The 13,097-nt window shown below is 47.4% G+C and overlaps 1 protein-coding gene across 1 annotated transcript; it reads right to left on the bottom strand.

The window, feature by feature from the left end:
• Window positions 1–6,505: 6,505 nt before the first annotated feature.
• Window positions 6,506–7,153, bottom strand: LOC135821872 (uncharacterized). Its single transcript, XM_065334873.1, has one exon. The coding sequence runs from the start codon at window positions 7,151–7,153 to the stop codon at window positions 6,506–6,508; it is 648 nt and encodes a 215-aa protein (XP_065190945.1).
• Between the last annotated feature and the right edge of the window lie 5,944 nt (window positions 7,154–13,097).

Here is a 13,097-nt window from a genome sequence, read left to right as displayed (position 1 = left end):
AAGTTGGGTGGTGTGCTGCTTTGCTGCTTCGAATTGTAGTTAGACCGCTTTGTCAAATATCGTACTGGTCTCGTCATCGTCCAGTAACAATCGACATTCTGTGTTCCGTTGGGACTGTAGCTTTTGCTCGTTTTCGTTGCGCTTGCCTTCTCCTCTTTTGTTTTTCCATAACCTTGAACCTTCCAAGTTGGAAGGCTGTCGGTTAGCGCTACGGAGATGTGTTGAAGCTAGGTGTCAGGACGTCGAATGTCTCAGTACTCTTGTCAGTTTTGTGCCTAGTTATTGCACTTTCTGACTGTATATAGTATCCAGTTACAGTGATGGAGAGTTACTCTCAACTCGTATCCATATGTCCTTTTCCTGTCTACGTTTATTTATGGCTCAACATCCGAGTATAAAAATATTAAATTTTGAACAGGGCAGCTCAGTCGCACAGCTACAGGCAAGAGTACATAACCCCCCGGCCCGGGTTATGTACTCTTGCTACAGGCCTAGAAGTACGAGGTGATTTGGCTTTTTTTTACATTTGGCATTTTTAACAAATGTGTAAAATTTGTTTTTCTAAAGAGTCGGCGTGGAGAAAGCAATTTTATTAGTGCAATTAGGAGTATAATCGATGCAGACATGGCCAGACAACAACGACACTATGTTTGACACCTATTATGTAATGCTGTAGCACTTCCTTTGTTGTTCACACTTTTAATTAATTATGCTGTTATAAAATGTTCTATTGTTGTACACAGTACCCTCAGTTCCGATACTATTCACTGATGAGCGGAACACGAAAATCGATTTTGAGTAACATAAAAATCCTTAAAAATTCCATGAACTCGTTGTTGTCTGGCCATGTCTGCATCGATTATACTCCTAATTTGTTTTTCTAATATTATTAATGAATAGGGCAATCCCCACAGGCCTAAGGTACCGTATGTGGTCACTTCTGGCTGCTTCTCTGCTCCGGATGGCTGTATCGAAGCATGGGTGGTGGCAAATGAGAGCCAGTTTATCGTAGATCAACTTTGACCAGAAAATTTGGTGCATATAATTTAATTCTCCCTGCCACGTCGGTATAAATAGTGGGTGTTTTGCCATTTTGTGTAAAATGTGTGAAATAAGCCCCTATATGAACGTGGAGGGCAGTGAATTGCTTCCGCAGGGCCTTTGGACGAGGTCAGGCCGTCTTGCCATCACTAAAGACAATAATGAAGAACAGTAGGTTACAGAATACACTCTGTGAGAACGAAAGCCGAACTCAGAGCCAACCTATGCATTCACTCTTCCCGGATCCCTCACAGACCTCACAGTGGTAAAACAACACAAGCATCTTGGTTTGGTCATTGACTCTGACTTATCGTTTAGTAGACATGTCGACTATATCTGTAGCAAAGTCAGTAAAGCTGTTGGCTACCTCGTGTCTCACTGCTCCCACCTACCGCTTGAATGCATTCGCCTTTTTTATCATTGCTATTTTTCTCCCCATTTTTCTCTATTGCTCAACCGCCTGGTCATCCCTACTAAGTAAATCGTTAATGAGTACCCTGGAAGTCCACAATAAGAGGATACTCAAAGTCCTTTTCCGCAAACCATCATACATGTACTTTCATCCTGCCGAGCTGTATGATAATATGGTTAACACCTTCCCTATCTCTAGTCAAGCGGATCGAAAACTGTGTATTGTTGTTCATTCTATTCGTCTTGACAAAGCCCCGCCACACTTGCGTCAATATAACTGGTTTCTTCCCACTCGTCCTACGCGCAATCCCTGCACTTTACCTAAAGCCCAAACATCAGCTTATACCAGATCTCCGTTTTTCGCTGCCTATTCTCTCTGGCTGGCCCTGCCTCTATCAGTAAAATCGTCTTGTACGCTAAATGATTTCAAGGCCAACATGAAGCTCGTGTTGCTAATTCTCCATCCAGATTTGTTTCTCTTTGCCTCCAGTAATGTGTAATATTTATTGTTTTTGCTTTGTTTTTGTTTACTGCCATGGCTGGCTACCGCCCCCCTCCCTCCATATTGGCCTAAATTCTCTGGCCACGGGAAGGTGAAATAAATAAAAACAATAAAATTTAGTATAAACCCGCACCATGGGTCGACGACGCGACGAGCTACGTAAACTGCTCTACCGCAGAAAACGAGCTCATAGACTCCTGCTGAAACAGCCGGGTGACCAGCAGCGAATCCAGTCTTTCCGAGCGCTTCGCCTACAGTGCAAAATCACCATGCTATGCGCCGTAAGAAAGCCAATTACTTTCAGGCCGAGTTCATTAACACAGACGGAACCCTAGACGTCAGTGGAGCGCTATGAACAGCCTACTTGGCAGAACGAAAGTCAGCCGTGAGCCTGGAGCTAGTATTGCAGACATTACATCTGTATTCTCAGAAATCGCTGGACCTTTGCCGCCAACAGAGACTTCTGACGCGATCGTATCTCTAACCGTGCTGTTCGGATTGTCTTTGGCTACCCGAAGTGCTGCGATGCTTCTCTTGTTCTAGCTAGGAACTATCTCGCTACTATCTCCCTTAGATATCAATTTCGCCTGTTTGTACTGGTGTTTCGAGCCCTCCATAAGTTGTGCTGTCCACTGCTCTCGACTCGCCTGCTTCCTCCCTCGCACTGCCACTTCACAAACCTCAGCCCGTACACGCTCTCAGTCCACTTTGTCACTTATTCTTCCTTTAGTTTCTCGCCGCTATGGTTTATACTCGCTTAGCTCTCTTGGTTCTGATCGTTGGAATGCGCTTCCTGCTGATATTGGCACAATCTCCTTGCTCAGAAACTTCCGTTCATCTATTCAACAATTCATTGCGTAGATCTACCCTGTAAAAAAGGCCCTACCTTTTTTTTGGCCTGTGTGACCGCCCTATTCAAAACAGATTATTACAACTACTGGGATGACGACTACACCATAGCTCAGTGGTTAGAGCATCGCTAGCTACAAGCGAGGGTCCCTGGTTCGAGTCCTGGTGGTGACAGTCAATTTTTTCTTCAGACTTTTCCCGTTTGTCTCTTTCCCTCAAACTAGTGAACAAATAATAATGTTATTATTACACAGGAATGAATCAAACAAGTCTCTTTCCGCTGTAACTCCGAGTTTCGTGTCAAAACACTTCATCAGACAGCATATGACCAAGACTAACAATCACTAGAAATATATACGGAGAAGGGGAGAAGGGGGCAAAGGTGATGGAGGTACATTTCAATAGCGCGAGGAAAAGGGATGACAAAATCAGCGTGATTATAAGAGAAAATGATGTTGAGAGTATAATTATAGAGCATAGCCAGGGTAGAGAAACAGCGCGATTTTCTGGCAACACATCAGTACAGATTTGTGCTGCATTGTTACACATCACATTGTGGCCTAGGGTGGTAAAAAAGGTGATGGGGATTGTGTTGTGGGAATCACTCACGCCAGGCAAGGGGGTGACTACCACACCCGCCAAGGCATCGGAAAACCGGCGACAGAAGCCAAGACCCGCCAAAGCGCGTGAGCCATGAGCCCTGGGGAGTGCTCACCATTCCCGCGCCCCGCGGAACCCAGCCCCGACCGCCACCCCCCCCCCCCCCGGCCCCGACGGGCAAAACAGCCACCCCCAGCCTGGCGTGGCTCATGCATTTTAGGCCTTGGCGGATAATGCCGGCAGAAAAATTGGCAGAATTCGGTACTTTTTCTGGTAAGTTTCATGCATGTTTGGTATGTGGATAAAGAAATGGAGCAGAATTCGAGGAATTGCCCGCCATAATGTTTGTACGGTTCTGCCAATTTCGGTGCAAAAAAAGCAGAATCTGCCACCCTTTCGAGCATTATCCGCCAAGGCCTAAATTGCATTTGTCGTTCATCACGTTACCCTGCTGAGTTGAAACTTGTTGGCATGACGGCATTTGGAGATTAACTCGCTCCTCTTATTCAGGCGGGTGCTCCTGTCGGCGGTGATGATGCGGAATTTCTCCGTCACGCATAAGTTGCACTGTTTGCTGACGTTGCTGTACCCTTTAGCTTGCTCAGCAATCCTCCACTTGATGGTGACCGGTGCGTTCGTCTCTTTTAGCCGCCATACATGCTTGGACAGCTCCGTGTTGTTCCTCCTTGACTGGATGTTCATGTCCGACTTGTGGTTATAGTGTCGTTTCTTAAATGGTGGCTCAGTTGATCCAATGTACACCTTCTGTTCGTTGTCTTCCCCACGTGCGCTTCATAAACGACCTCTTGCGCTTGGCATCGGCCGTCCAGCGGGCACTCCGGTTGCTCGGCAGTTACATGGCTTTCGATGCGCTTCGGCTTGAGTAGCATCTTGTTGTGCCCGTTTATCACTGTGGCTACGTTGGGCATACAACTGTAGCTAACCTTGACGTTATTTTGTTGAATATTTTTTGCAGCTTTGAATTCGCAGGGAAGTGCTTCTGCACCAATCGCAAGAATGTGGCCGCCACATTCGTGCTCACATTCTTGCTGAAAGGCGGGTTGAACCATATCACTTTCCTCCTACGGTTCTTTTTGTTCCTTCCTGTAGCACGTGTCGCCTTCTCCTGGTATTCAATCGTTGAAGCGAATCCACTAGATTTCAGTGCGTTCTGGTATAACGGCGCCGCCTCGTCGAACGTCTGCTGATCGGCTGATACATCTGACACTCTCCGCTCAATCGCCTTAGGGAGGTTTCTCAGTACCATTGGGGGATGGTTCGACCTCGTGCTTAAATACAGTGGTGTGTTGTTCGGCTTCCGGAATGGCTTGTACTTTCCAGTGTCAAGATTCAATGTGACATCTAGGAAGTCCACCACTCTCATGTTCACGTCGATCGTCATTTTCAGGCCATGTTGTTGGAATACAGTACCTATGGTCTTTCTGAGACGATCAGCAGCACTGCCCGACATATCGCGTACGACAGCCAATCCGTCATCACGATAAAGGCCAACTGAGCTCTGGTCTATGTGCTGGCTCAGCTCAGAGAGTAGAAAGGCGCCAACCAGCTCGCACACCTCGGCGCCATCGAAATACCCCATAGTCACATCAAACGCACTGTTAAACAGTTTCCTCTGAGACAAAAATGCGATAATACTCATAAAAAAGAACACACTTCAGGCTCATTACAAACATCTTGAAAGTTTTTGTCTTCACAAGTATACTTTCAAGCCTTCTCATCAGGTGAAATACAGGCAAGGGAAAAGGAGCAGGAACAGTGGATTAAATACAGTAAGAAGGTAGTAAAACAGCGCAAAAAAAAGAAAGAAAGAAGACCTTTGCAAGCAGAAACAAATCAAATTCACACTTAGGCTGTTAGGTAGGTCGTCAAAACCTCGTTAGTTACATGTTTGTCCAGTGGTTGTCTCTTGTTGTCGCACTACATGTCGCGCTTATTGAGTTTTCTCGCATTTGCACCTTTGTGTCATTATTGCAATTTTCGCTGTTTACTTTAGCTATCTTCTTTCTTTCTTTTTTTGCGCTGTTTTACTACCTTCTTACTGTATTTAATCCACTGTTCCTGTTCCTTTTCCCTTGCCTGTATTTGTATGTATGTATGTATGTATATTTTTATTTGAATTCGCAAGTACACACGGGCTACAAGCCCAATTACATGGAAGCGAATGCCATAATGAGGCCAATTAAGAAAAAATAGGTGGAGGAAGGAGGAGGACGGTAGCAAAGCGCAGGGAGGACAACTCAGGACCAAAATCAACAATTGCACAAATGTGAGAGCACCTGAGACCGAGGGTGCCTGTGGAGCGATAAAATGCCAAGCAAACAGAAGAAAGGAAATCACAAGCCAATACACGCTAAACTGCACTTGAGTTAGAATGAAGGGGAAAACCGGAGCTCAACAAAATTATAACGTACAAAGTCATAATAAGAAGTCAACTGGATGAGAAGTAGCCCAAGCAAACATTTCCTGACAACGAGAGGGGCTGTAACTACAGACACAGCAGTAGCTGCTGTAGCAGCAGCAGCAGCAGCAGCGGCAGCAGCAGCAGCAACAGCAGCAACAACAACAACAACAACAACAACAACAACAACAACAACAACAACAACAACAACAACAACAACAACAACAACAACAACAACAACAACAACAACAACAACAACAACAACAACAACAACAACAACAACAACAACAACAACAACAACAACAACAACAACAACAACAACAACAACAACAACAACAACAACAACAACAACAACAACAACAACAACAACAACAACAACAACAACAACAACAACAACAACAACAACAACAACAACAACAACAACAACAACAACAACAACAACAACAACAACAACAACAACAACAACAACAACAACAACAACAACAACAACAACAACAACAACAACAACAACAACAACAACAACAACAACAACAACAACAACAACAACAACAACAACAACAACAACAACAACGACACAACAACAACAACAACAGCAACAGCAGCAGCAGCGCCGTGCAGACTACTCCAAGGGGAGTATGGGACTGTGAACACAGAAGGCGGGAGAATTCACGAAGTTTGCAGATCTAGCCCGCCAGCGTGAAGGGCAGTGCAGCTACGGCGAATTCACTGGGACGATTGAGTAGGCGAACTTCGCTGGGGAGGGTGTTCCAGAGGATGGCACCACAGTGCGATGGACGGGATGTCCCTGCTGCTGACCGGGCTAGCGGCAGGCGCAAACCCTGTCCTTGCTGGAGGCGGGTGGTGTTTCCATGAGCACTTCGAAACTTGTCCTGGAGGGCTGGGCTGGCTCGATTGTGCTGGCAACGCCACACAAACCTCAGCATCTTCTGCTTGTGCAGCTCCTGAATGCTGTAGAGCTGCAAGCTGGTCAGGAGGGGTTGAGCATGAGAGCGGGGTGGCTGGCCAAACACTGCCCTGGCAGCTCGGTTGCGAGAGACTTGCTCCTGTCGCAGGCAGGCGAAAAATGCTGTCGACCCGTACAGCAGATCAGGCATGATGATGGACTTCATGAACTGTGTACGGGCCTTCAGACTTAATGCTCGCCTAGATCGCCAGAGCGCCCCGATCTTCTGGGATACTTTCTTGGCGATGCTGTCCACGTGTTTCTGCCAGTTGAGGGAGCTGTCCAGCAGAACTCCGAGGTACTTCGCAGTGCTTGCTGCTGGCAAACTAGTCCCATTGCAATTTACAGGAATGGCTTCACTGTGCATGCTCAGAACTTGGCTCTTCGTGGAGTTCAGGATGAGGTTGCGATCCTCTAGCCAGTCAGCCACTGCAGATACTGCCCGGGTAAGCGCCGCGGAGCATTCAGTAGGCAGCCGGTGGCTGAAGTACAAGCCAATATCATCCGCAAACTGTACTGTGGGCACGTCACCAGCAACCTCTGGTATGCCGCGCGTGTAGACACTGAACAAGATTGGTCCTAAAACGGATCCCTGTGGAACACCGCATGTGCATGCATTACAGGGTCCGTCCTGGGTTCCAATGCGCACTTGCTGGGTTCGATGGCTGAGATAGTTGGCAAACCAACAAGGTAGCAGTACTGGAAAACGGGTGTCAGATTTAGCCAAAATATCAATTTCACGGGAACTGCTTCAACTGTGATTTTTCTGAAAGAAGGAATACCAAAGGGTCTACAAATGGATTTTTTTGGCATTCGAACCAGCCAAAGCAGAGATATGGCCCTTCAAAAACTGAAAATACCCGTCAAAATTTCAAAATTGCACTGATCAGCTGATCGATGTCAATCTATTTCGAGAGGGTTTCTGTACAATATCAGCGCATCCTTGCCAATCTCGGCCTGATTCACTCTATCTGTCCAGCTAAAACCAGTTTAGAGCTGGGCTGAGTGTCGCGATCGCCACATGCAGCGCCTGCCTGGCCCAAGCTAGCTGGCCTGGCTGGCCTGCACTCAACCCACGCAATTGTATTTTCAAAAATGATAAAAAAATTCTTTGTTCTCAAACTGTTTGCCAATGCGACGAGCGTTTGTCAGCGACGTTGGAGCTCTGCGCTTGAGTTGTTGTGCTGGCGCTACTTGGTCAGGAGACGGGTGATGAACACAAACGAAGGTCGCTCAGCAGGCCAAGGAAAAGCAAATTTCCTAGAGTTACGTCCAAGCTCGTCTCAAATCCTGAAGTATTTGAGCCAATTGAGGGGAGTGAAAGCGAACACGAGTCGCAGGCTGATGGAGCTGGTGAGGGCGTAGAAGATGACTCTGATCTTCCAGCTGATTTTTTATCCAGTGATGCCTCGTGTGATAACGATGGAGATTGGTCTGAAGAGGATTGCGATGATATTCCATCAGGAATTCGAATTGTTCACATGGAGAGCTTACAGCAATTGGTGACGTCAGCGTGTGTATGTAGTAATTATCAAGAGGGCAACCTGACTATCAAAGATAATTTTCGTCATGGCCTCGCCTCAACAATTAGTTTGCAGTGCGAATCGTGCTGCTCATCAACCAGTGTAGCCCTGGCAGAAAGACACCCACTTGCTAAATTGTACGATATAAACCGCCGCCGCAGTGTGCTTGCCATGCGCCTTATTGGTGGTGGACGAGAAGGTCTGAACAGTATCTGTGGGATATTGGATATGCCGCCTCCTGTTAGCAATTCTGGGCACAGCGATGCACTACACACTGCTGTGGAAACTGATGCTAGGGACAGCATGAAGAGTGCTGCACAGCGTCTTCTTGTTCGGCGAACAACAGAACAGCATTCCCACCCGGAGCATGTTGCAGTTAGCACCGATGGAACGTGGATGAAGCGCGGATTCTCATCAATGTTTGGTATGCCAACTGTTGTGTCCTATGAGACAGAAAAGGTTCTGGACGCGGAGGTGCTATCAAAACACTGCAGTGGATGTGAAACTTGGAAGAACAGATGGCAAGCAAGAAAGATTTCTAATGCTGAGTACGAACAATGGAAATGTTTTCGGCTGTGCTGGAAATGATGAGCTGCTCTAAGTTTCACTTGCCAGCTCTGGTCTTCTCAAGTTGGATGAAGAGAAGCAGTATCACAGGAGAAGGTCCAGTGAGGAGCAAAAGTCAGCCAGGAAGAGAAGAAGAGCCATTCGAAAGGGATTTGCTGACACGATACAGCAAGCAGAGGTAGTCACATACATTGCTGGAGGGTTTTCAGAGTGCCAAAAGTTAGTGTTTTTTGGCCTTCCGACCAAACTTTGGTACACTATATCTCCAGACTGGCTCATCACAGCCCAATAAACCTTATATGTAGATTGATCAGTGGAAAATTTCCCAGATGCTGAATATATTTATAAAGCCATAGTTTTTTGTTTGGCGGATGTTAGCTGCCTCAGTAGTAATAATCTTTTTCGACGGTGACGGGCGTCTTCACAGATGATGTTGACTGGGTGGTGCTATTTGTGTCCTATCTCCAATCTGTTCTATTCAGCATCTGCTACTATTGTAGACTGTCGTATATGATGCATTTTTAACACTTCAGCTGATATTATGTTGCTGCTAGCATGTACCAAAAATCTGAGATGACGGCATTTTTTTACTCTCCAGTGCAGTGAACTTTTGGGACGATGCGAAGTAAATAAGTTCAAGGTAGTACTTTTATTAGGTGGTGGCGTGAATCATGAATCTGTGCTCAAAGTTTTGTGGGAAAAGATTCACAGACACCGAAGTAATACCCGATTTTAGTTGTGTGTATTTGCGAATGGCATATTCCAGTACTGCTACCTTGATGCCGTTCCAGAAACGCCAATGTCGAACAAGTCCTGCAGCAGCGTAGGGTGACTGACTTTGTCAAACGCCTTTGACATGTCAAGTAGGCAGATGCAGCAAGGCAATGCAGAGTCCTTTGCAGTGAGAACACCATCCGTTAGTAGCACAAGTGCATCTTCAGTGGAGTGATCCTTCCTGAAGGCAAATTGGGTCGGTGGTAGAACATTGTGTTCATCGAGGAATGCCACAAGCTGCCGCTGCACGAGCTTCTCTAGCAGCTTTGAGGCAATCGGCAGCAGGGATACTGGACGATAGTTCCCGGGGGATGTTGGGTCTCCAGACTTGTACAGAGGCCGGACCAGGGCCTTCTTGAAGGCAGAAGGTACAATGCCCGTTTCAAGAGACTCATTGAGGATCCGTGTGAGGGATGGCGTGAGGATATCACTGCAGGATTTGAGAAGCAGCCCAGGTATTCCATCACTGCCAGTTGCCTTCACCGGAATTATCGCTTGCAGAAGCTTATTCACAGCAGCATAAGATGCTGTTCCCAGACAGCTGAGTGAGTGTTCAGCTGGGGGTCCATTCGGTAATGGCAAGTGGGCTGGCCGATCAGGGTCAGTTACAATGTTGCTAAATGCCACGCTGACCTTGTTCACGTCACATGCAGGGTCTTGCTTGCTTCCTCCTCTGCCAGTGATGGAGTTTAACAGGGACCACATCTTCCTTGGATTGCGATTGTTGACAACACATTCATCACTGAAGTACTGGTTTTTCCTCCGTCTGACAAGATTTCCTGCCGCCGTTCGAGCACGTTTGTACTGGTGGAATAATGCTATGTTAGCCCGGTCTCGCAGCCATCTTCGGTGCAGCCTGTTCTTTGCCATCGTTAGCTGGTAAGTGTCTCTGTTAAAGGGGAAGTTAAGGCAAAAATTAAAAATTTCACCAGTTGTAGTCTTCGGGTTGCTGAGTCGAATGGTCGTGGTCCGAGGAAGCTGAGACGCTCCCTTCCTACTGGAATCCCAATCGAACTCGCGCACTTCCACCGAAACTGGGTGACTGCGCCCTACTAGATGGGGATTTGTATGCAAAATGTCACTAAAAGCGCCATTTCGTTCTTATAAAAGCATGGATGACCGCGATTGGCCCATATGTTGTAGTCTTTTGGACGCTGACTCGACTGGTTTTGGTCCGAAAAGGCTGCGATGCGGCGTTCCTCCTTTATTCCCAATGGAACATGGTTGAAGAAGCGGTCACGTGCTCCTGCGTACACCAGTCACCTGGTCACCGTGCCTGCAGGGTACAACTTACTAGCCTGTTTTGACCTTTTTTGGGTGCAGTCCTGTCACTCGAGTTGAACTCGAGTTGAACCTTGGTGTGAAAGTTGTCACCTGCTGGCGTGGTGACCAGGTGATTTGAGCACCCAGCACCACGTGACCGCTTCTTCAACCATGTTCGATTGGGAATAAAGGAGGAACGCTGCATCGCAGCCTTTTCGGACCAAAACCAGTCGACTCAGCGTCCAAAAGACTACAACATATGGGCCAATCGCGGTCATCCGTGTTTTTATAAGAACGAAATGGCGCTTTTAGTGACATTTTGCATACAAATCCCCATCTAGTAGGGCGCAGTCACCCAGTTTCGGTGGAAGTGCGCGAGTTCGATTGGGATTCAAGTAGGAAGGGAGCGTCTCAGCTTCCTCGGACCAAGACCATTCGACTCAGCACCCCGAAGACTACAACTGGTGAAATTTTAATTTTTGCCTTAACTTCCCCTTTAAGCCATGGCCTTCTTCTGGAACGCTTCTTAACTGGGGTCATTGGGGCATGATGGTCCAGTACACACATTATGCTAGCGTGCCAAGTGGACCACATATCGTCGACGCTCGCATGTGGAGGAAAAATGTGAAGGTCTGCTGCAAGCAGGTCAGCGCGGAGAGCTGCTATATCCACTCTGTGCAGCTGCCTAGTGAGGAGCGAACTCGCTGGCTGGCTTACTTCAGTAGCACAGCTGAGTGAAGCACTCACAGCAAAGTGATCGCTGATGTCACATGGTACGATGTTCCAGGATGTTAAGCTGGCATGGTTGACCAAGACTAGATCTAGTATGGTTCCACGCACACATTGGGGCAGAACACGAGTTGGTGCTGTCACGACGTTCTGCAGTCCATAGCTTCCACACGTGTCATGCATGTGGCGCAATTGTGGGCCAGGAGAAACTGGGTCAGCATTTACATTGAAGTCGCCCATCATAGTGACCGATCCGGTGTTGTTGGTGGCTGCCTGTAAGACAGTCTCTAGTCTGGGCCAGAACGCAACTGTTTCACTTGGCGGCCGGTACACACACCCTAAGAGATGAGGCACCCGGGCACCTTTAAGCTCGATCCAGGTGCACTCTACATCATCCGCCGTCAAATCCGGGCGAGGCTTCACGGGGAGGGTCGACCTGAAGTAGATACATGTTCCACCTCCTCTTCCACCGGCACGGTCCTGACGGGCAATACTGAAGTTTGGGATCCGGATTTCTCCATCAGACACTGTGCCATCAAGCCATGTTTCAGCAACACCGACTATGTCCCAGCACTGGTCCGCGATCAGCTGCTCCAGGGCGTCGACTTTGTGCCGAAGGCTACAAATGTTGATAAAGCCAAAGCGTACCCAGGAATTTGCTGGGGCGCCTTGATGGGACCGTGGTGTAAATGGTATGGCATTAGGGTTGAGATGTCTAGTGAAAAGACCCGGAATAGATGGGGCGGCATTAGGATTAGGTTCGAGTCCTGTTGGAGAATTAGGGTCACCCAGTGCTGCCATCATTCTTTATCACTGGTCGGATCTGTGGTGGAATGTTTACCATTGCTGCTGCCAAGATTGTCTTGTGATGCTGCATTCTGATGTTGGTGACGGTCTTTAAACTACCATGGTCTGGCGTACAGAGGTCACCGGCCAGAAGTTTGGGGATACAACAAGCAAGAGGGCACTTGCTTCAACCATTAGTCGTGCTGACACCTTTCCATTTCACCTGATGAGAAGGCTTGAAAGTATACTTGTGAAGACAAAAACTTTCAAGATGTTTGTAATGAGCCTGAAGTGTGTCCTTTTTATGAGTATAAACGCACTGTTCTTCTTCTTTACCCACTGCCTCTCGCCGCTGAGTAGCAGGGGTCTTCTCGAGTGCATGATAGCGTCTTCCTCCCGCTGGTCTATGTTAGCGTACTGCTTCGCGAATGATAGGGCACGGGTCAACAGCTCCTCAGTGATTGTTGGCTAAAACTCCACTATATCGAAGCACACAAATGTCATCCGTTCCTTTTCCTTGATCTTCACAAACCAGTCGAGAACAGACGCCGTATTCTTCCACAAGCTAATGGATGTCAACTCGCGTACTTTCTGTGTCATTCTTTCGAGCACTTGCTTGCTAATGATGCCCATCTCCGGCTTGGCAGGATTTATTAACCTGCACGGCAG

Source organism: Sycon ciliatum, chromosome 7, assembly GCF_964019385.1.
Source record: "Sycon ciliatum chromosome 7, ocSycCili1.1, whole genome shotgun sequence".
In the NCBI taxonomy this organism is placed as follows: domain Eukaryota; kingdom Metazoa; phylum Porifera; class Calcarea; order Leucosolenida; family Sycettidae; genus Sycon; species Sycon ciliatum.
The sequence above is the reverse complement of the archived record's forward strand: the minus strand, read 5'-3'. Positions and strand labels throughout refer to the sequence as shown.

What these genes read in the sequence shown, in the direction of transcription:
- LOC135821872 (XM_065334873.1), bottom strand. Translation starts at nt 7,153, where the DNA reads ATGCACAGTGAAGCCATTCCTGTAAATTGCAATGGGACTAGTTTGCCA.